The sequence below is a fragment of the Rhagoletis pomonella genome, unplaced genomic scaffold (assembly GCF_013731165.1).
Source record: "Rhagoletis pomonella isolate Grant_MI unplaced genomic scaffold, Rhpom_1.0 Rhpom_scaffold_00009, whole genome shotgun sequence".
NCBI classification, from domain to species: domain Eukaryota; kingdom Metazoa; phylum Arthropoda; class Insecta; order Diptera; family Tephritidae; genus Rhagoletis; species Rhagoletis pomonella.
In genome coordinates, this window is record NW_023458563.1 from 25,020,181 (window position 1) to 25,043,100 (window position 22,920).

General features: G+C 36.3%; 1 protein-coding gene across 8 annotated transcripts in view; it reads right to left on the reverse strand.

The window, feature by feature from the left end:
• Window positions 1–22,920, reverse strand: part of LOC118745657 (epidermal growth factor receptor kinase substrate 8-like protein 2) — a 193,545-nt gene that overhangs the window by 44,380 nt on the left and 126,245 nt on the right. For 7 of the 8 annotated variants that reach the window (XM_036479213.1, XM_036479211.1, XM_036479207.1 and 4 more), the window contains one exon: window positions 22,819–22,879. In XM_036479213.1, the coding sequence (XP_036335106.1) occupies window positions 22,819–22,879 (61 nt within the window). Of the gene's footprint in view, window positions 1–21,166; window positions 22,880–22,920 lie in introns of those variants that run through there. The other variant, XM_036479214.1, reaches the window with a different exon arrangement.

Consider the following 22,920-nt stretch of genomic DNA (forward strand, 5'->3'; position numbering starts at 1 on the left):
AGGTACATCTATCCACTTATAGGTAAAGTTTTCCGTAAATTAGGTACAATTGCATTGTTAAATTTTTCATACCTGATGGAATATCAGCTGAAAAAGTGGTCCAGAAACAAACAGTTGATTGCTCCTTGTTCAATAAACATACCTCCAAGTCAAAATTAAACATACCTAGCAGGGTTGCATATAGAATCTGACACAAATTAATCTATAAATTCTCTTTTCAAAAACTGTTCGATTTTTAAAATCGGATGGAAAATAGTCAAGCTATTAATAGATAAGTGCATAAAGTACGAAAATAACGATTTTTTGGTATAAAAAAATGGAGGGTTCAGGAACTATAAGGGACCTATTTTCATGTTGTACTCGACCATACCTACAACCTTAACAAGGTTTTGTTTCGGGTGTATTTCATGACTTTTTTTGTATTTAATGATGAGGTCCACTATTGATATGAATTATAATGTGAACAAAAAAAAAAAATTATTGCAAATAATAATTTTTTATAAGGCAAAACTTAGTTACTAACTAATTAATAAATGTGCTTAAAACTAATTTAGCGAACTTATATAAACTGTGTTCTAATAAACTGATATTTAGGAATCTCCCTACGAAATTTTAGCTAGATCCGACGAGATTTACTGAAAATATACTTATTTTTTTATAAAGATGCATTTCAAATCTGCAGTTTCCGGAAAACAAACGAGAGTGTTGAGCGACATCTAAATCTTGTTCAAATAAGTTAAAAGAAGGAACTTGTCTTCCCTATTATCTTCAAGAATCCGAAACTTCTCAGTCGAAATTCAAAAAAGTTCCAATTTTGAATCACCCTTGTATACACTCATGTTAAAATGAACAACACTTTTATTTTTTATGAACTATATTTTATTTATATACCAAAATATTGTTAAAAACAAGTCCTCTGGCGTTTTAAAGTATTATCTGTTACTTACATTCATAATTTTGCTTTGAAGAAAAATGTACTGAAAAGTACTGATTTTTTCAGCATGAAAAAGTCTAACGTACTGATTTTGCGCATAAAAAATCTGACAACCCTATCTCCACACTACAAAAACAACAACCACATGATCAATTCTAAATGGTAGCAGAATAGCTGCCCTTGATTTCGGTTGAGTTGCCATATGAAAAAAAGTGGAAAAAGCAAAAACAGTTTGAAAGGCGAACTTATCACAGTTTGTAAGCTTTGTAAGCTGGGGTCGCTGTGTGGAACCCCAGTCAAGATGTCTGATGAGGAGATGTGGTGATCTCCGAAATAGCAGCTATAACTTCTACCATTCATATACTACTGTTGTTTTTCCACAATAATTTTTAAAAATTGTTTAATTTAATTTGAATTATACTAAATAACACAACAATATATAAATAAACTAAAAAAAATTAGACAAAATCGAGAAATACAATTGATTTAAATTTAATTAAAGTATGTAAGGTAAATTAAATTATAATAAAATAGTTAAAAGTAGAAATCAAATTAATTTAAGTTCTTTATATAATTAATTAAATTGTACAGTAAGGTAAAGAAAAAAATTAAATCAAATAGTAAAATAAAATAATAAGGAAAATCTAATTTATTATAATTAAATTAAGTAAAAAAAAAGTAATAATAAAATTTAATGTTAAGCGCGATCTATTTCAATTCGAGCTTCTCCTCTGATTTGTGGCGTGCGGCTTGATGTTGTTACACAAAGGGGAGGGACCCACAGTTTTACGCCGACTCCGAACGGCGATTGTATTTTTATGAGAAGCTGTTTTCCATGGCAGAAATACATACACTCGGAGCAGTATGCGGACTATACCACTTTTGTAGATCTACCTCCTTTTTTTGCTAAGCTTAAAACCTACCACATTTACAATTTTGTTCATTTTACAATGTGGATGATTTTGACATCCTTAATTTTCTGTTGATTTTGTGTATCATGAATTACACAATTGTGAATACGACATTGGGTCTAATTTTTGCATATTATTTTTTAATTGATTCCGGTTTCTTTTCAACGCGTGCTAAATTTACTAGGTGCTAGGATCAGTGAATTGGTGTAATTCAGCTGCGAAATCAATAGCTTTAGACGGGAGTTCACAAAATGGACCAATTTATGAAAATGGGGCATTCGAACGTGAGGGGTGGGACATTTTAACTCATTTTTGCTCAAACTTTAAGTCATTTCTCTATAACCATTTGTTGGATAAGTTTTAAAGTCTTAACACTTGAAGTCAGATATCACATTATTACGAAACTAATAAAGTATAAAATTAATTATATAATTTTTCATTTTTCATTTCATTTCATTTATTAAACAAATTCATTAGTACAATAAGATCTTAAAGCTCTTTTATAGTACAACAGTAATTATAAAGCACAAACATAAAGCGGCGAAAGGAAAACAATAATTAAAAAAATAAATAAATAAAAGAAAAAGAAAAATGCAACCAATTCTAAGACAAAAAACTAACATTATTACTTAAGTAAAAACACAACGACACAAACGTAAACATGTGTAGATAAATACATACACATATGATAATCCTAGCAGACAGCGCAACTCAGAGTACAAAAGCTTATTGACGAAAGTACGAAAACAACACATTCCTAAAGTTGCCCTGGTTTAAGCTGCAGCGAGTGGCAGGTGGAATAGAATTCCATAAACGCGTGGCGTTGACAAAAAATAGTCTTGCAAAGTTAAGATAGGTACAATTAAGTGACTTATATGGGCAGATTTTGGAAAGGTTAGCTTCTTATACAGATAGCTAGGTAGCTTATCCGACATTAAACGGTATGAGGTGGGTTTTGTCAAAGGCTGAGGTGAACTCAGCCGATCCAGAGTCCGGCGAAGGTCCCACTAACCCCCACCAAATAAAACACACTATTTTAGTGTATTTACTTCGAACACACACACACACACGGCGCTACGACTAGAGTGCCAGCAACCTTATGTCCAAAGAGGGGGAGAGGGAGAGAGAGGTGACGTTCGTTGTGGTCGTGCGGTCGGGTCGGAGCGGATGATGGCGAGAGCGCTAGCAGCACGGCGGTTGACTCTCAGGAGCAGCGCAGCAGCGGTGAGAGCGCTAGCAGCACGGCGGGTGGCTCTCAGGGGCGGCGAAGCAACGGTGAGATCGCTAGCGGCACGGCGGGTGACTCTCGGCAACAGCGGAGCAACGGTTGAGCGGCGGCGGCACAGCGGGTGACTCTCGGCAACGGCGGAGCAACGGTTGAGCAACGGTGGGAGCGCTAGCAGCACAGCGGGTGACTCTCGGCAACAGCGGAGCAACGGTTGAGCAGCGGCGGCGGCACAGCGGGTGACTCTCGGCAACGGTGGCGTGACGGTGAGCGGCGGCGGCCCGACGGGTGATCTTCGGCAACGGATGTCCTCTAATGGCAACGGGTGGCTCGTATTACTACTCGGCGACTCGGCAACCGATGGAGCGGAGCGACCTAGCAAGACTAGCGAGACTCGTCAGGCACCGCCGCTCCCATAATTGCACACTACATGAGTAGGGGCTGGAATGGGGGCGGCGGTAGCCGTGGCTCGGCCAACCGGAGACGATTTAGTGCGTCCGAAAACACACCACTAGGCGCCAACCGATTGGTCGAGCCGTGCTTGGATTAACCAGCCGGAGACGATTTAGTGCGTCCGAAGGCACACCACTAGGCGCCAACCGGCTGGTCAAGCAATGTTTGGGTTGACTAGTCAGAGACGATTTAGTGCGTCCGAGGACACACCACTAGACGCCAACCGACCAGTCAAGCCCAACGCTTACCTAGCGAGACTGACTCGACTGCGCACTTGTTCAGCTTTTTATACCCGATGCTGTGTATTTCGTTTGAGAATTCGTCGTGTACGCTGTCCCGATGGTAGCTGGCGAACGAAGTGGTTGGTATGCTGCTAGCAGTGTTTTGCCTGATGCTGTATGAGTGTGCCGAAGAGTACATATGTGTGTACAGTGGTGTCTGTATGTATGTATAGTGGGATATGTGTGTACGGTGGTATATATATGTGCAGTGGAGTGTGTATGCTTCGTTTGTACGTTGTCGATATGTATCGGAAGGTATGTATATGCGTTGTTATGTGTGTACAGTGGTGTCTGAATGTATGTATAGTGGGATATGTGTGTACGGTGGGGTGCGTATGTACTCCAACGTGCTGTGTACTATTGTTTCGTAGTGAATTGCTACGTTACAACGGAATAGAAAAATACAATTCCTTGCTTTGAAGTACTCATATATCTTACAGCCCAATAGGCGAGATCTCCAACTAGAAATGGGATCAAATTTACCCAAACCAAATACATATCGTGTTACGTGATTGAAAACTACTTCAATTTTGTGGGCAGATTGCGAACTAAGCTTGCTGTAAATACATTCAGGATAACATATTATTGGCAAAATCAGTTGTATTGCAAGTTTTCTCCTGATGCCGACCGGCGTAAAGGATGCAGACATTCTTAAATTACGTAGAGTGATGAATACTTTGCTAATTACGAAGTTCACGTGATCATCACAGGAAAGACTAGAGTTGATTACACAACCAAGATTCGTCACTTTAGACACAAATCTAAGACATTTATTATTTATATATAGGTTGGGTTTGGCAGAAAAGGCAACGCGACGTTTAGAAATGGGTAACACATAGGATTTATCACTGTTAAGACAAAGCTCATTTTTTAAAGACCAGAGACTGATTGGTCATGAGGTCCTGACAAGTAGAGCTGAATATCGTCTGCATATGCATGCATCTGCACAGACTTGCATGTCCTAAAAATGTCATTTAAGAATAAACTGAATAGTTGCGGTCCCAGTATTGAGCCTTGGGGAACACCAGTACACAGAGGTTTAAGTCTAGAAAATTTGGTACCGACCCTTACACGCTGTGTCCTACCTTCAAGGCAGCTGCTCATCAATCGTACAGCAGACTAGCCAAAGCCAAAATTATTACTTAATTTGATGCAAAGTAGTCTAAGGTTCACCGAGTCGAAGGCTTTAGAGAAGTCAAGCAAGCATAACAAAGTTAATTGGTTATTGTCATAAGAAATACGTATATCGTCCAGAATTTTATAAACTGCAGTGGAGCAGTTATGCTTTGCCCTAAACCCAGACTGGAACGGGGAAAGTAAATTAAATTTGTTAATATGCAAGTAAATTTGCTCTGTCATCAGCTTCTTAAAGACTTTAGACAGACAAGGAAGAACACTTATAGGACGAAAATCACAAGCACTACTCGCAGACTTATTTTTAGCAACCGCAATAACGTCGGAGATCTTCCACGCATCGGGGAATGACGAGGTTTTAACACAGTGGTTGATCACATGACTAAGAGTTGGTAAGATTTGTGGCATAATTAGCTTTACAAATTTTATTGGTATCCCATCTGCGCCGACTGCGTTTGACCGTATCTTATAAATGCATCTTGCCACATCAAACTCTGATACCACATTGAATTCAAATGACTGACCGACATGCACAACAGGAGACGGAATTATGGGGTTGGAAGCAGGAGCACAAGGTGATACAGAACGACTGACAAATACATCATTAAGCTCTTCAGGGTTAATACAACAATCAGGACTGTCACTAACATGAACACGAAGGTTTTTTAGATTACGCCACAAAACATTATTCGGAAGGCGTGGGTTTAACATTTTACCAAAGAACTTGCGCTTTTCACACTTAATAAGGGCAGTGGTCTTATTTCGTACCGACTTATAGGCTTGCCAGTTGGTATCGGTTCGGCACTTCTTCCAAAAAGAGTACGATTTGTTACGTTTTATAGTCATAGACCGAACGATTTTGTTGAACCAGGGGCACGACGGTGATCGATTAAGAAGAGTGCGTACTGGAACATGAGCCCTAAACAAGCTTACAACATCTTCATTCAGAAAGCTCATTTACAGAGCTTAGGCTCCAACAACCACTCCAGTCAATGCGGGATAAGTCAGCAGATAGGCTATCAATATTTATTAGACACCCAGAAAAAGGTTTAGTTATAATTGCCAAGATTTGGTTATAGTGACCAAGTGGCATAGTTGGATATGGCGAAATAAATATCTAGTTCACGAAAGTCTGCAATTTACTTGAGACTTCTAGTTAGGACAAATGTATATTTGTTAATAATTACAAAACGACTACCTTGATTGGACAATATTGTTAGTTGAATAAAATCATTGTCGAGCAAATATAAACAATGCTTTGGTTGATACAAGTTTTCAATTAATTTTGTGCTGTAGACGGGAATCAGCTAACCGTTTATTATTTAAAAAAAAATTTCAGTTTGACACAAATAAAAATTTACTCGATGGTTGTTGTGTTTACTTTCTTCTTTTATTTGGATATATTAAGCATAAAAAATAGATACATATTTACATAAATAATTACTAGTGTAAATAATACATATGTATATGGAGGTAAGAATTTCCTAAAAAGAAACGATGAAACAGGAATAGTCGTGCAAAAACCCAGGTCAATATCTGCTGGAAGTGCTGATTTAAGTATACTGCTTTGCTTTTTCCTTGGCTAAATAGACACTTTCAAATTATAATTCTCATGAATTATATATCCACCCGAGAAACCCCGGTTGGCATCTAACTTTATAATTTTAAATAACTATGCGCAACTGGCAAAAATGAAACTGAGACAAACAAGCCTGGGCATGTCATAGCACACACTTTTCTTTCTCTACCTACCCTGCAAAAAATTGTGCGACTAATCTCTAAAGCGAGTATTCCGAGATTACTCTCAATCGGGTACAATTGGGCATTAATTAGTCCCAACTATTCTCATACGGGTACTATTAACGATTTAATGATATGTACGCACTTAGTCAATGAAATTTCATGTGCGGCGTTGGCACACAGAGAGAGTATCGCATAACAAAACTGAGCACCCCGGTTCGAATCTCAGCTGGCTCAAATTTTTATTTTTATTTTTTAAAAGTGACTAGTCGCTGAAAGTATTCAACTCGGAACCCGCTGGTGGTAGCAGAGGAAGAGGGAGGCCCCCACTGCGATGGAAAGATCAGGTGGAGAAGGACTTGGCTTCACTTGGCGTTTCCAATTGGCGTCAGTTGGCACAGAGGAGAAACGACTGGCGTGCTTTGCTGAACTCGGCCAAAATCGCTTAGGCGGTTACAGCGCCAAAAAAGAAGAAGAAGAAGAAGAAGACTAGTCGCTGTATACCCATTCGGGTATAAAGGTGAACAATTAGTCTCTTTATAGGACATGCTCGAACAAAAGCGATCAGTTCATTTCATATAAAGAGATCAAAAGTGGTATTAGTCGCATGTTCCTTTGCGATTGCTCCCCGAGTCATCCCGGATTAGTCCAAGTTTTTGCAGGGTAGCGCAGTGATCGACATAATGGTCGGCATACTAGCACATTCAAACGATTCAATAAGTGGGACTGTGTGCATTGCTCAGCTGGCGCTTTTCGCATGTGAAACACACATGTGCTCAGAGAGCGCTCAGCATTATTTAGGGGTGGCTCACAAGCATGAATATATTCCGCTCTCAAACCAAATCGTGGTTGCCTCAACTAAGATTTGGTAACTATGACTAAACCATGTGTTGAAAGAAAGCTCATCTGTATTAGCAGAGCTTAATGACATCCTTTTATGAACCATACGTTAAGTTGAATGGAATTTGTAGAAATATGCTTCAAAAAAATATTTATTAGTATTTACCAAACCCTTCAACTAAATTAACGATTTGGTACAACCTAGATGAATATTAGAAGCTTTAATATATTTAGTTATAATTACCAACCCATTGTAATAGTTCCCAATCCTTGGTCATAGTTCCCAAATATTGTCAAAATTCGGGAACTAAATATCTTTAGTTGTCGAAACTAATCCTTTTTCTCAGTGGACGATAGTGAGGAAAGTTAAGAGGACTATCTGCTACAATATGATCAAAATTGATGTCAAAAGCACAGAAAATTAGATCGTGATCATAAATAAACGATATCTGCTCAAATTTTAACACAGTAGACGGATCAGAAACAACAGTTATTTCCGTATCTTGTAGGTACACAAAGATTTACAATAGATAGACCAACACTAGACACATCATCTAACAAACGGGAGCTATACAAATCACTAAACAACAAATTTACATTAAAATCGCCACAGACAATAATTTCATCATAATCGACAGCTACAGCAGACAACATATTAAAAAACGCATTCACGCTACAACACTTGTTAGGGTTATACACACACGACAAAAGGACCTTTGAAGAAGAATTGGAATTAGATACCTCAACTAGCAAATACTCAGTGGTATTACCAACCGATTGCCAAATTAAGCGAGTTTTTAGATATTTCTTGCAATATATCCCAACTCCACCACCCTTGTCATTTTCTTTGTTGGTGTTTCCGACCGCCGAAACTGGTTTGTCTCCAAACCAAATTTGACAAGGGATGACGGAAAATCGTTCCACATTACATCCACCACCTTCTTATCTAATCTATCAACCCGAACTAGCTTATAATTATTAATGGAAAAGTGTGAATCACTTATACCAGCCCTAAACCACGTCTCCGACACACAAATAACATCAATACTCGAATATTCAAAAGACCTCCTAACAACATCCATCTTCTCATTGTTTAAACTGCGCGCATTAAAATGGACCACATTAAAGCCTTTCTGTCGGCTGCATAAAATGTTCAGTACTGCAAGGCTATTACCATCAACGCTACTTAATTTGTTCGTCATAACAATTACAAAAAGCAAAAAACAATAGCAACTTTAAGATAGTGAAGAAATTACGAAAAACAGAAACAAAAAACCCAAGTTGCGATATCATTACAAAATATAAAGTACAACAAAAAACATTTGAAAATATATGCATAACAATATATCTAACGAAACGGCAGCAGGCCATCTTCGCTGATTAACTTTGTTGATGTGCTATTATTATTTTTATTATTGTCATCTCTCACATGCACAAAACCTCTAAACGAAAACAGCTTTAGCAGTTTTCCTTCACGGCGCAGTTTTGTGGCCTCTTGCAGTAAACGTCTATTCTCCTTGGTGAGGCTCTCAAAAATATGAAAGCTGCCAGCAATGCCAAGGGGGGAAGGGGGACCGCCGATTTTGTTTTCTTGCGATATTCGCTAAAGGCGCGTAAAGTGCGGTTACGGTCGAGAGGGGAGTGAAATTTAATCACGATCTAAGACAGATATGCGGGCAGACCACGATTGAGAGAAATAGAGGTTGTGCCCATCACGGTACCGCTATTCCCCTCTCAGTGAATTTGACAGAATCGTTGTTTGTATGACGTCACACTTGTGCAACTTGTTTACGTTTTCCTTGAAACATTTTCTCTTCTTCTTCCATTCTTGCTCACGTTTTGGCATTTCTCTCTCGCAATTGCACCAGTGTGACGTCACACAAAAGTTATTCTCAAAAATCCTCTCTGATGGGCGCAATCAAGGCGTATTTAACAGGTGATAGCAGCACCCTTTTATTTTCCTTCGCCTCACGGCTTCGTATGTCAAATGGCTGCTGTTGATTGGTTGGAGCAGTTGATTGTTTATTGTTTTTTGTTCTCTTTCACATCATTCCTATGAAATTTTTGACAGTCTTCGCCGCAAAAGCAAAAACAAAATACATGTACATTTTGTTGTTGGCGTACCGATACCACCTTATTGAATACGCCTTGGGCGCAAACTTGTATTCTATCATTCTTGCGGGCAGACGACTCAACCACCGTAGCAGTGAGGACAGATATCTCCTCTTCGATTCGCTTTACCAGTTTCTTCTCCACCTCAGCCAGTTTGTCTCAATAAGCGGTCGCAACTGTTCTGTCTGCTGCTGAACTCTCTCCTCAATCTCTTTTAATTTACCAAAAACAGCTGCGAGTGAATTACCTTCGTCGAGCTTAACTGCTTTAGCAGCGGGGAAATCTTTGCTCAGTCGACGCTTGAGGGACGAAGAAGAGGCAGACAATTTATCCGTAGCAGCCGTGGTAGCCGACATCACGATTAACACGCAATTTAATATGAATTTACCGATGAATAAATAAATAATATTTGCACATCGCCAAACTTGAGGTCCAGAAAATATTAGGGACACTGGCCCGCGATTATGTAATTTGATTAAAATTAAATAACAATTGACTGAAACAACACAACAGTTGAAGCGATTGTTGAGATTATTGCGAGACGAGCGAGATGAAAGAAAACACGTCCGTTCCGTTCGACTGCTGCTGTAATAATTCCAGAAAATTGACATTTTCCAAAAGTGACGGGTGGGACAACGATGACATGATATCTTAGTTGATGGATTTGTTTCCCAATTTTAGACAAACTATAAATATTCCGTTCAAAAGAGCCTTTCTCGCATTTAGCTAATAGAATGTTAATGTCCATTTTATGCTTTAATGGCATTATCATATTTGAAAATTTAAAAAAAAAAACTCCTTAAGCTTGTGGTGACAGTATTTTGGGAAAGGAGGGTCGAGTTTCTATTGACGATGCAAAGTTTGTGAGTAAAATGAGCTCTACTTCTTTCATATGAATATTCATATTATTTAAACGATGGGAAGGAAGCTCTCGCATTTTCAAAGTTAGGTACAAAAAAATTGGCTGTGATAGGTGGGACATCCAATAAGCATTTCTTTGAAAGATGAAAACTTTTCACCATATGTAAATCTTTTTTTGTACTAACACAGCACTGTACGAAAGTCCATAAGGTGTACTTTCTCTTTAGATATTTATCACTTGCATTGTCAACTTAAATACACGATCATTGCCTTGACAACTTGATGAGAAAATATATAACAAATAAAAATAGAGAAAATAGTGAAAACTAAATCGACGAAATTCGATCTATGATAGCCTGTGGTATCGTCTTCGCTAAAATGGCCCTAAGGTAAATTTATTAAGCTATTTATGAAATATATTTTAATATTTTAATTATAAATACTTTCAGGAGAAAACCAAACCAAAGAAAGCTCATTGTTTTTTGACATACCTACGTTTGTAACAGCGAATCGCGTATGTGTTTGTTTTTCTTTGGCGTTAGTAATATATGTACGTATGTATAAAAGTATTGCATGTTTTGTAGACTAATAAAAGACTTAACACTCATATATATTTTATTACATACATACTAGGGCGGAGCATTTTTTTTATTATGCGCCTATAGCAGAGGTGGATTCTAGGTGTAATTCTAAGAAAATTTTCTGAAGAAACCATGGGTCTAAAATCAATTTGGAGTTTGTAAATTGCGTGAATAGGTTTCGAAGCAAATGTCAAAATTTTCGCTGTTGGGCCCTCCCGTGGAAGTTTGAAGAAAAAGATAAGTGCAGAGATGGATTCCTCATACCAAAAAACCCCTCATAGCATATTTTTATACACATTTAAAGCACTACCTTACGACACTACAGCAAAATACTAGGAAACCTATTTTCGCAATTTGGCAAACTCCAAATTGATTTTTTTCTTATGCGATTGTCTTAGAATTACACATAGAATCCTTTCATGCTATACGCGTATAGTCGAAAAAATCTCCCATACAAATACTAAGGGGACTAATAAGTGCCAAAAGTCGAGGAGCACGCTTTTTTATCTTTCCGTAAGCACTATGCATTATAGAAATACTCTATAATTTCACATAAGGTCACAATTTATTTCAATGATCAGTTTAGCACGTTATTTGTTGAAAATACATATTTATTTTAAAATTTTTTACAAAAAACAGAACAAATTTTGTTTTATTTAATGGTTTATTTCTAATATTTTTCGTAATATAAATACAAAATTCATTTCTTATGCATATATGTGTGTATGTACAAAAAGTTATGATTAGGGTAATTCACGATTTATTGTATTTGGTTAGTTGTGAAAATGTTGTTAACTTGGTTTTTGTGGTAAATTAACAAAATTTAGGTTTTGAAATACACATGTACAAATAAACCTGCGGTGTATATCGACATCCATATTGTATTGATAAATATGTACATACATATGTACATATATACATACATTACAATGGGTCACGGAAAAATATTTGTAATTACTCTCTTGGTTTTTCAAAGTTCATGTAATTATTTTAATATCATAACAATTTTCTTCCTTGCCGAGTCATAAAAACAGCCAAAATGGAATTTTGTTAACAACCTTTTTAAAGAGTTATATACACATAAATTTGGCCATTAATGATACCTAAACGATATGTCAACATTAATAAAATACTTGTCTAGTGGTTTTAAAAACCCATAGAGTGTGGTATGAGCATTATATGTATATACATACAGTGAGTCACTTAAGTAAGTATACACCTCAATGGAAGTTTCAAATTATTTGAAAATTGCACCCAATTTTAAAATCGAGCAGCATTTTTTACAATACATATTAAAAGTGTAGCATGCGTCATCATGTACGCATCAAAATAACGGGATATTTGTGTCCCGTTATCCTCAGCAAACAATTTTCAAGAGCATGTGCAGAAATTGTATCACATAAGTAAGTATACAGAGAACGTTTGTTTGTTGAGCATCGAATTCGCGTGAGTTAAATAAAATCAATTTTGTAAAAGTAATACGGTTATTTTCTAAGTAAGTAATACCAATACTGAAAAAATTCAGTTCATATAATATTTACACTAATATTCCAGCAATGGCGCCAAGAGGAAAAGAACTTTCAAATGACCTTAAAAATGTGATAATAAAACATTATAAAGAGAATAAATCTTTGCGGGAGATTGGAAAAATTGTTGGTAAAAGCCATGCTACAATTCAAAAAATAGTAAATAAGTTTAAAATATCAGGGACTATTGAAAACAACCTACGTTCTGGCCGTCCTCGTATATTTAATGACTATGAGACCCGTGTAATCGTTCGGAAAATAAAGGAAAACCCTAAAACAAGTGCTCCAAAAATAAAAACTGAAGTTGAAAATGAAATGGGAAAACAATGTAATGCTCAAACGATCCGCCGCGTATTGTATTCTGCAGGTTACCACGGGCGAAATATTAGAAAAAAGCCCTTTGTTAGCAAAGAAAATCGCCGAAAACGGATCGCCTTTGCTAAAGAATACCAAAGATACGATCATATATTCTGGAACAATGTGATTTTCTCAGACGAGAGCAAATTTAATATTCATGGGTCGGATGGACGTGAAAAGGTCTGGCGAAAAGTCAACAATGAGCTAAATCCGTCCAACATGACCGGTACTGTTAAGCATGGAGGGGGCTCCGTAATGGTTTGGGGATGTATGGCGGCCAATGGAGTAGGTAATTTGGTTATAATTGATGGTATAATGGACCGATATGCTTATTTAAACATCCTTAAAAATAATTTGAAAGAAAGTGCTATAAAATTGGGTATTGAGGGGTCATTCATCTTCCAGCAGGATAATGACCCCAAACATACCGCACTCATTGTTAAGGAATGGCTCCTATATAACGTTCGAAAACAACTTAAAACCCCACCGCAGTCACCGGATGTTAACCCAATAGAACATTTATGGGAGCATCTGGAACGCCAAATACGAAAGCATGATATAAGAAATAGGGAGGACTTAAAAAAAGTTCTAATGGAAGAATGGTACCAGATATCGCCCACTACCACACAAAACCTGGTTAAATCTATGCCATCACGGCTTAATGCTATTATAAATTCCAAAGGTTACCCAACAAAATACTAATTAATGTGTTTTAAATGCAATAATATAATTTTTATTAAATTACAATACTCCTGTATACTTACTTTTGTGATGTGAATTTTAGATAATTTTACTTTAGCTTGCATTATTGTTTTTTTTTTCTTATAAAATGAAATATTGTTCTTAGCACATTAATTTTATGTTTTTGTAAAATTAATAAGAATAAATTTTCTTTTATTTTTGGCATAACTATTGAACTTATTTAACAATGAAAGAAGGATTGGACGCTGTATACTTACTTAAGTGACTCACTGTATGTACATCACGATTATAATATTTTGGCGTTAAAGCCAGTGTTGCCAACTTTTGAAATTCAAAAAGCACCAAACCTTGGAAAAAAGAGTGTTTTACCGTACTAAAAGCACTAAATCTTTTTTTAATCAAAGTATATTCTTTTTTCATAACAGTTTGTGGTAAACAAAAGGAAAACACTATTACATGTATAAATAAATACCAGGGAGCCGCATGGATACACTCAAATTACATTTTAAGTCACTCGCTTTCTTTTCACATCTGTACACACTCGCACTCATTTATTTCCAAACATAACGTGCGATATCATTGAAAAAACATTGTCGGTTGAGTGAGTAATTCACACTATCAAGTGCTCGATTCAAATAAAAACTGCTTGATTTGAAAAACAAATGCATGGCATAACTGCTGTAATGAAAGTATCAAAGAAAAAACATTTGTAAAGACAATTTTTGTTAATTTTTTTGGTTTCCTAACTGCATATTATAATGCAAAAATATCAACTGATTAAGGGCATCATCATTTGACAAAAGGTGGCATCTTTTGTCAGAAATAACATTTGCAGCAGAAGAAAAAACTCTTTCTGACGATGCGCTAGTTGAAGGAGCCTCGTATTACTCTACGACTGAGTTTATGCAGCAGCGGCATTTCGCATTTGTGTACCTCTCACCAATCAATTATACTGAAGTCCGTATGAAAATATACCTCAATATTTTCATATCGCCGCAGCTCTGCAGTAGCTTTATCAGTTCTGCTCACAAAGGTAGGTTGTTTAAGAAGACCTGAAAAGAGCTCAAAGTTGTCTGAAGGGAACAAAGGTGTATCCGCAATTTGTGGTTCCGTTGTACTGTCAGAATTCTCAGTTAACGTTCTCATAATTTGTAAACATTTCTCTTTTGTGTACATTTGCTCAGATTCGGTAAAGTTCTTGAGCTGTTTTGCTGGCGGGTATAAAAAAAGCACAATTTTGTGCAAATCTGTTAGTTTTCAACAGCAACTGTTTTTAAATAATAAAGCAACTTATTTTTCAAGTCCCTTATAAAGCCGATGTCTTCTGAGGTAACATTGCATTTCTTTTGTAGACTAATTATATAAATGTACGTCAGGTGCATGACTAAATAATTTAGTAAAACTAATATATTTAAAAAAATACTTCATCAATATCCACTTTTTTCAAAATTGTCGTATTCTCTACTAATTGTTTGAAGTCAATGGGTGTCATTCGATTGCTCGACTTGCTTTTCATAACAGCATTTTTCACTCGCTTGACTTGATTCGGAAAGAGTATATCAATGCCATATTTGAAATCAAATGAGTACACTGCAGCTAAACATTGATTTCAAAACTAACTATGAATCTCACTGTTTGTACGGTGTTTCTCACTAACCTAATAGAGTTCACAGCAACGAGTTCATACTGTTTAGATGGAAGTGAGTCAACTCATGCTTTTGTCTGATAAATACCCACTCATGCTTACGAAGTAATACCGAAGTACTGCACATTAAAACTGGTACATCTGGAGAAAAAACAATCGAATCGCAACAAACGAAATAAAATTTTAAAGGGGAAGAGTAATACTTAATGATACCCTAAGTAGAAATGAGCGAAAAAATTTGTTGTTTTATAATATAACTCCAAATATTGCAAAAAACCGTGTTTTTACACTTAGAGGTTAGGATATCTCAAAATTCTGACATGGTAGAGAAATTCTGCAGCCAGTTTTGGATTCAGCACCGAAAAATCTACAAAAACCGATGCACTCAGTTGGCAAAAGGAGATAAAATTTTTCGAACCGTGTAATCAATCAATAATCAAGAAAATAAAGAAATAACTTAACTTATCTGCGTGCTAGCATTTTCAACGCGAATACAATTTTACAAGAACGCAAGAACGTGGGTTTGCAACTTCATCTTTTTATCAATCATGGTTTGCGTTTTAGTGCATTTAAATTTGTAGATTCTTGTAAATTCAGAAATTTTAGTTTAAAAAAAACACTAAAAAGGGCACTAGGCACTAAACCATTTTGTTTGGCGTTTTAATTTTTAAAAAGCACTAAATCTAGTGCTTAAAGCACTAAGTTGGCAACTATGGTTAAAGCTTTTGCTAAGTGTTTGATCAAGCTTCTCCAGTACGGTGCTGCACTCCCCTTTTTAACCGACTTCCAAAAAATGAGGAGGTTATCAGTTCGTCGGCATATTTTTTTTATGTATGTTGTCGGCATATTTTTATTTTTTTGTTATGTATGTTACCGCATAACTTTGGACCACGTTAACCGATTTCGATAATTCTTTTTGCATCGGAAAGGTAGTGTCTCGGAGTGGTCTCATACTAATCTGGTTTAGATCAGATCATTGGATCATGAAAAATTTAACGATACTCCTAAATTTTTATATGAGAATTGAAGTCGGTTTTGTTATTTGCTTAAAAATTACTTGGTTACTCATGCGTTTTACATATGTTATTAGTAGCGGCACATAAAGTGAAATGCATTCAACTTTGTTGATAGTGGTAGTTTAAAAAATTTCCTTTTTTCGAATTTCAGGCAGCAGCCACGCCCACAAAGGCATAAAAATCGAAACCTCTTGGAACAAAATCTTCTTAGTTTTTTTTTTTACTTTAATTCCTGAAAGAAAAAAATTAAATGAACAGACGCCACACACATACCAAAGCATCTCGTAGTGGAGATACGAACCAAAATCAATTTAGCTTTATACCTTTCCAACTAGTAGCCGGAACTCCATATATAAGGTATCGTTTGAAAGGTATTGGCCTATAGAATAACAATAAATATGTTGGGTGTACCCACATACCACCTTAAACCGGCAAAAGCAAAAAAAAAACGTTTTTTTGTTTCGCAACACTTTGGCCTAATTTTAAAGAATCCGGTTAATCGTTTATAAAGCTTGAATACATTTTCTGGACACACTCTGCAAGACCTTTCCAACGATGCCTCAAACATGTCGATTGGACGTCTTGTAGTATTACAGTAAATACACCACTCTAATGCATTTACAAATATCGACACGATATCAATGCCATCATGACCCACATAAGTCATAATGAACTCAGCGGGAATTCAACACCAAACGTTCAAAGGCACAGTTCAGCTTACACTTGCCAATTGCATTACTCAAGACAGGCACACTGACCAACTCACGTGACGATCACCTTAACAGATCGTCAGCGTCAGTTTGGCAGTGCGACTGCCAAAATAACTATGACACATACGCTGAGTTAGCATAACATATGCACATTTGTAGTTTGTAAGTATTAGTGTAAATTAGGGTAAGAAATCTTGTATAAAAGAAAGTAATTTCGAATAAAGAAATCAATTCTAGTTGCACGCTACATATAAGCGTTTCATTCTTTTCATGGCGATCCTGCCTTAATCTGCGAGAAAAAAAAATAAATATAAAATTTTAAATCGTTTTCGTGATGAAGCGAAAGTGCGCGCGTTATTAGACAGTTAAATTACGCTTTACCACAATGGCTTGATGGAAGAAAATGTTAAGTGTTTTGATGATTGCGTTTTCCGGGTACGAAGTCGGAGAAAGAAACAAATATAAATGCTGTAGAAAAATATACAGAACAGACACATTTCGAGGATGTGTACAAACAATTGGGAAGAAAATACGAGGAAAGTGAACAAAAGACAGAGAAGTGGCAAATCGTTGCACTCGTAATAATTGTTATAGCCTTAATCGCGGTGTATGTTGCAGTAAAAAATACAATGAAGCGGTCAATGACAAACCGCATCTAAAAAAAAAAAAAAACAACAATGAAAATAAGCTTTTAAATCATCTCTAACTAAAATATATATGAAAAAGAAGAAGTGCCTATCTCCGAGGCGCCGACGCCCTCACATTTCTGGGAGTGAGGACAGCTTTAAACTTCGCATCATCAACAGCAGCCAGCAAGCAACAATCAAATCAGCAACACTCTACAAATCGAATAGAAAGCTAAGTTAATAAATTTAATTTATGTACTCATTTATTTTTTTACCTTTTATTCAATTTATGCAACATAAAATCAACATCAGTGTAAAAATTTAATACCTATTTGACATTCCATTACTACAAACGGATTTAAATCAATTTTGCAATATTTTTTTTTAATAATTAGTAAAATTCCTAAACCTAAACCATTTTAAATACAGCATCGAAGCTAATATCAGACTTCGATGGTAGATTCGAAAATTTACAGAGATTCTTAGATGCAATTCTATTAAAAAATTATATAAAGAATAAATTGAGACAATTGAACATGGTACAACAACGCGTCTAAACAAAAAATTCGATATTCCAAGAAATGAACCAATGGCAAGAAATATACGACGCATTATCTGAAGAAAAAACAAAAGCTAGTAAGTCGTACAAATAATAATAATAATAGATTGGCGCTTACACATATGTTAGTGTTTGGCCGAGCTTCTCCTCCGATTTGTGGCGTGCGCCTTGATATTGTCACACAAAGCGGAGGGACCTACAGTTTTACGCCGACTCCGAACGGCGATTGTATTTTTATGAGAAGCTGTTTTTCATGGCAGAAATACACTCGGAGGTTTGCCATTGCCTGTCGAGGGACGACCGCTGTTAAGAAAAACCTTTTTCTAAATTTTTTGCGATGTTGCTTTGACCAGGGCTTGAATCCAGGTGCTGGTGAGTGAAAGCGCGCACTGCTTACCACTACACCACAGCGGCCGACAAATGCATAAATAAAAATGCTACTATAAAAATAGAAACAGTAGTAAAGCATTTGAACATAATTTTAGAAGCTCTAAAAAGAATAAAACAGGTGATCAATACAACAGACCGTATACTTACCAAAGAACACCAGAAAGAAGTCCGCTAATTTTTCTTCGCCGTACGAGATAAGTTGGTATCTTCTTTAGCTAGTCACAATATAGAAGTAACAATACCAACCACAGTATATGAAAAACTCCAGATCGATTTCAATTCAATTTTATCAGAACGTGCTCAGAGCCCGATTCCATCACCTTCCTTGAGCCAAACTCCATCAGTGGAAGAAAATAAACCGTTAGACATCCCAATCATAAACGTCACAATGGTGCAAACTGTAGTCGAATTTATTAAAACTGCTTCATCAGTGCTACCAGAGTTTGATGGTAAGCCGGAGAACTTACACAGTTTCCTAGACGCCCTTGATATACTTGATCAAATCAAAGATGATCACGAAGCCTTAGCGATAACAATGATAAAAACCAAGCGAAAAGGCACGGCAAGGAATTTTATCAGTACCGAAAACATAATAGAACAGATAAAAACAAAATTAAAAAACGCAATAAAGGGTGAATCAGTAGAAGTTTTAACCGCTAAACTCCTGAACATCCAACAACTTAGCAAAACTGCTAATCAATACACAGCAGAAATAGAAAAAATTACTAGGTCATTGGAAGGAGCATATATCTCGGATGGACTCAACCCAGACTTAGCAACGAGATATTCAACCCAAGCAGCAGTCAAAGCAATGTGTAAAAACTGCTCCAATGACAAGGTCAAAATTATAATGCAAGCGGGAACGCTCACAACTATGAACGATGCAATCTCTAAATTTACGAACAGCTGTACCGAAATAACGGGCAGCTCAAACACAATTTTGAATGTACGACAGCAGAGTCAGTACCGGAGTAATTTCCTATGGAAATTACCAAAGTAGGAGATTTAGACCGCAACCGAGATACAACAATAACTCGGGGTCCAACAGCAATATATAAGCGAATCATTTCAGCATGCTACTGTGGCTGCTTTCGTCACTCGCGCGCACTGCCGTAAGCTGTGATATGCACATACCCACCAGCAAAAAGTTTCACTTCTGAAAAAAGTAAGCGAGTTAGTAATAGGTCGCGGGGCAAGGAACGAGGTCATTCCGTTGTAAGAGAAAAATATTTTTTGTTCTTGTCCTTTTCAAGAAAGTTTAATACTAAATTCATATGAACCAGTTTAGCGCTCATCTGATCGATTCATATCCCTGCATACGCGAGTTGCTCATTTCTAAACTTCCTAGGAAGGTGCTCAACTGATTATTTCATATTCCTGCATACGCAAGTCAGATATGCAAACAACTGATAAACTGATATTGCCAGGTTTGCAATTTTGTAAGCTATGATTTTCGTTGGGCATCGGCCGTGTTAAAATTCATCAAAGAATTCAGTAGTTAGGCCCTCACTTTTGCTATTACAGATTAATTTCCTAGCTATTACCTTTTGTTACTGGGTATGTATGTAAATATATAAATTTGTATATACATATGTATGTATGCATTTATAGGGCATTTGCTTTTAAATCGTTAAAATGCATATTAAATTGAGGTAGGTATAAAATTGTTAATGACAAAAACGAAAAGCACTCAACCTCATATACATATATGCATATAGATGTATAAATATATCCCTGTAGGGAAACCCCGAACTGGTGAACCAAATTTGTAGTTCCGAACTAGATCTTTATCGCCAAAAACGAACCAGTCCGATAGTAACTGGATCGCCACCAGTTCAAAAGCAGCGATATGTGGTACTTTTAAAAACAATTTTAGAAATCTATATCTAAAATGACGAATTTAGAACTGGTTCAAAACTATAGAAAAAGGGATGCAGAACGAACTAGATCTCATCTAGCGAATTTTGAACTTGTTCGAAACTACTGAAAAAGGGATGCAGCGGGCGTCTTCTTTACTTTAAATAGACTTTTGCTTGGCGGGTTTTTCGTTCAAATACGCTTTCAGTCTTCACGTCGCAGATGCTTTTTCATTGTTTGGTAATACAAAACTAATATAATAGAAAACATCTTGTTACTTTTTTCGTTTACAACTGGTTCGAAACTATAGAAAATGGGGTGCAAAGCGAACTAGATCCCATATGTCGAATTTAGGACTGGTTCTGAACTATAGAAAAGGTAATGCAGCGGGGGACAATTTCCAATTCCTATGACATCGCTGTGTTAAATTCGCCGTTGTTTGCATGCAAAAGAGATTTATCGCGAACTAGTAGTGTTTCTAAATGTACTAGAAGCGCACCAGTTCAAAACTAGAGATTTTCCCCACAGGGATCTTATACTACGTATCCACTGCGAGATTTAATGGAGAATCAGGCCTCTGATAAGAATTAAGGCGAAATCCTGCGAGAAAGGCCGTAGATTTAAGTTATATCTTCAATAATATTGATCAATAAATACGATATGTTGGGTATGGCAACCTCCAATTTATATGTCATGTCAATAACGAAATATTTGATTTACATTTTCCTTCTCACAACAACCGCCAGATACATTTGTTTGTATTTTAGATTGAATTGTTTTACGTTTTAAATTGAATTTATATTCCATAAAGGGCTTTAAGGAGCAATGTAAGCAAATGTTTAAATATTAAAAAGAATAAACGTCACATAAATCTCAACATAGAAATGGGGATGGTGTAGATTTAAATAAGAGATTTATTAAATCCCAATAGCTAAATGGGGATGGTGTAGATTTAAATGAGAGATTTATTAAATCCCAATATCTAAATCTCACAATGGAGACACAGTATTAATGATTTAAAAGAAAACGTCATATATGTATATCATCAATAGCAAAAATGTTTACTTTTTGTATGGAAATAAGATCGTATGACCTTATTTCCCATACGTAAAATTTTTGGTTATGGCTTTATTTTACTTGCCCTATTGGAAATCATGTCATGTAGCCTTATTTCTCAACGTGAATTGAAACAAAGCCATATGGCGTTATTTTCTATGGGTTTATTGCACGGCACCATATCTATGTATTTATGTATTTGTTATGTGTTACATATGTGTACATATTACTAAAAATACAACAAATCGTGAGTTACTTGGTTGTATTATAATTAGTAATTCTTCTTAGTTTATATCGATTTTTGTTATTTGCTAAAGTCATCAATAACATTAAATATAGACTTACGCGCTAATAAAAATTTTGGCGAAAATTTTGTGTATGCACTTCACACATATCGCGTCGCTAGAAATAAAATTTTAAGTCATTAACGTAAACCCTCATCCTATTATTTACCAGGGCGTAATGGAAATGAAAACCCCCAAATTCCGGACAACAGCATCGCTCGCTAACTGGACCGCGGAGGTGGGGCCGAGTTTGAATAAAAAAGTGGCTCTTTACTAGGAGCAGACCCACAGATCAGTATAACCGGAGCCAGGAGGATTACACCGACAGCGGCGCTTTACACAGATTGACTTTGCACACGTTGATCTTGTAGCTAAGAACATAGCGTGCAAAACAGCCGTGGCAGAATTTTCGATTGTATCACAAATCATAAGCGAATTCAGCTGCTTTGCTGTTTTCTGTTTATTACCATTTTTTGTGTATTTTAGAGAGATATTTTTCATTGTGGTCTCGGTTTTAACTGCTGGCTGTTGATGGCTAATCTTGTTATTGAACAGAACTATATATCATAACCAGATACGAATAAAGACGTGCGAGTGTTTTGACGGCGAAAAAGACCGCGTGAAAAGAATTTCCGAAAAAAAAGACGCACAAAAAAACTTCGACGAAGAAAGACGGTTAAACGGAGATTCATATCTGGCCAAGGACTGTCACTTCAGCATCATTCCCCAAAAACTCTTTGGTCAATTTGTATACTGTTACATCCGCCGAAGGTTTTTACGTGTCTTTTTTCGCGGTCACCTTTTGAGCTCGCGTCTTTAATCGTGTCTAGTGGCAATATGCTTTGTTACATATTAACTCAATTGAGCTCAACAGTTTTTTTAAATACATTTTTTAAATTTACCTAAAAAAATATATAAACGACGTCATTGCTGCAAACGTCAAACATACTAAATATCGCGCCTTACGTATGCGTTTGCGATGCAGCATATTAAAAATATCTGAACTCTCCTTTCTTACCCAGATGCTTGTTACGAATCCAGTCAGTAGTGTCCTGGGATCGGTGCGTTTCGATGTTATTCTAAAAATAAAAGCGTTAATGTGCGTGAATTATTTGGAATA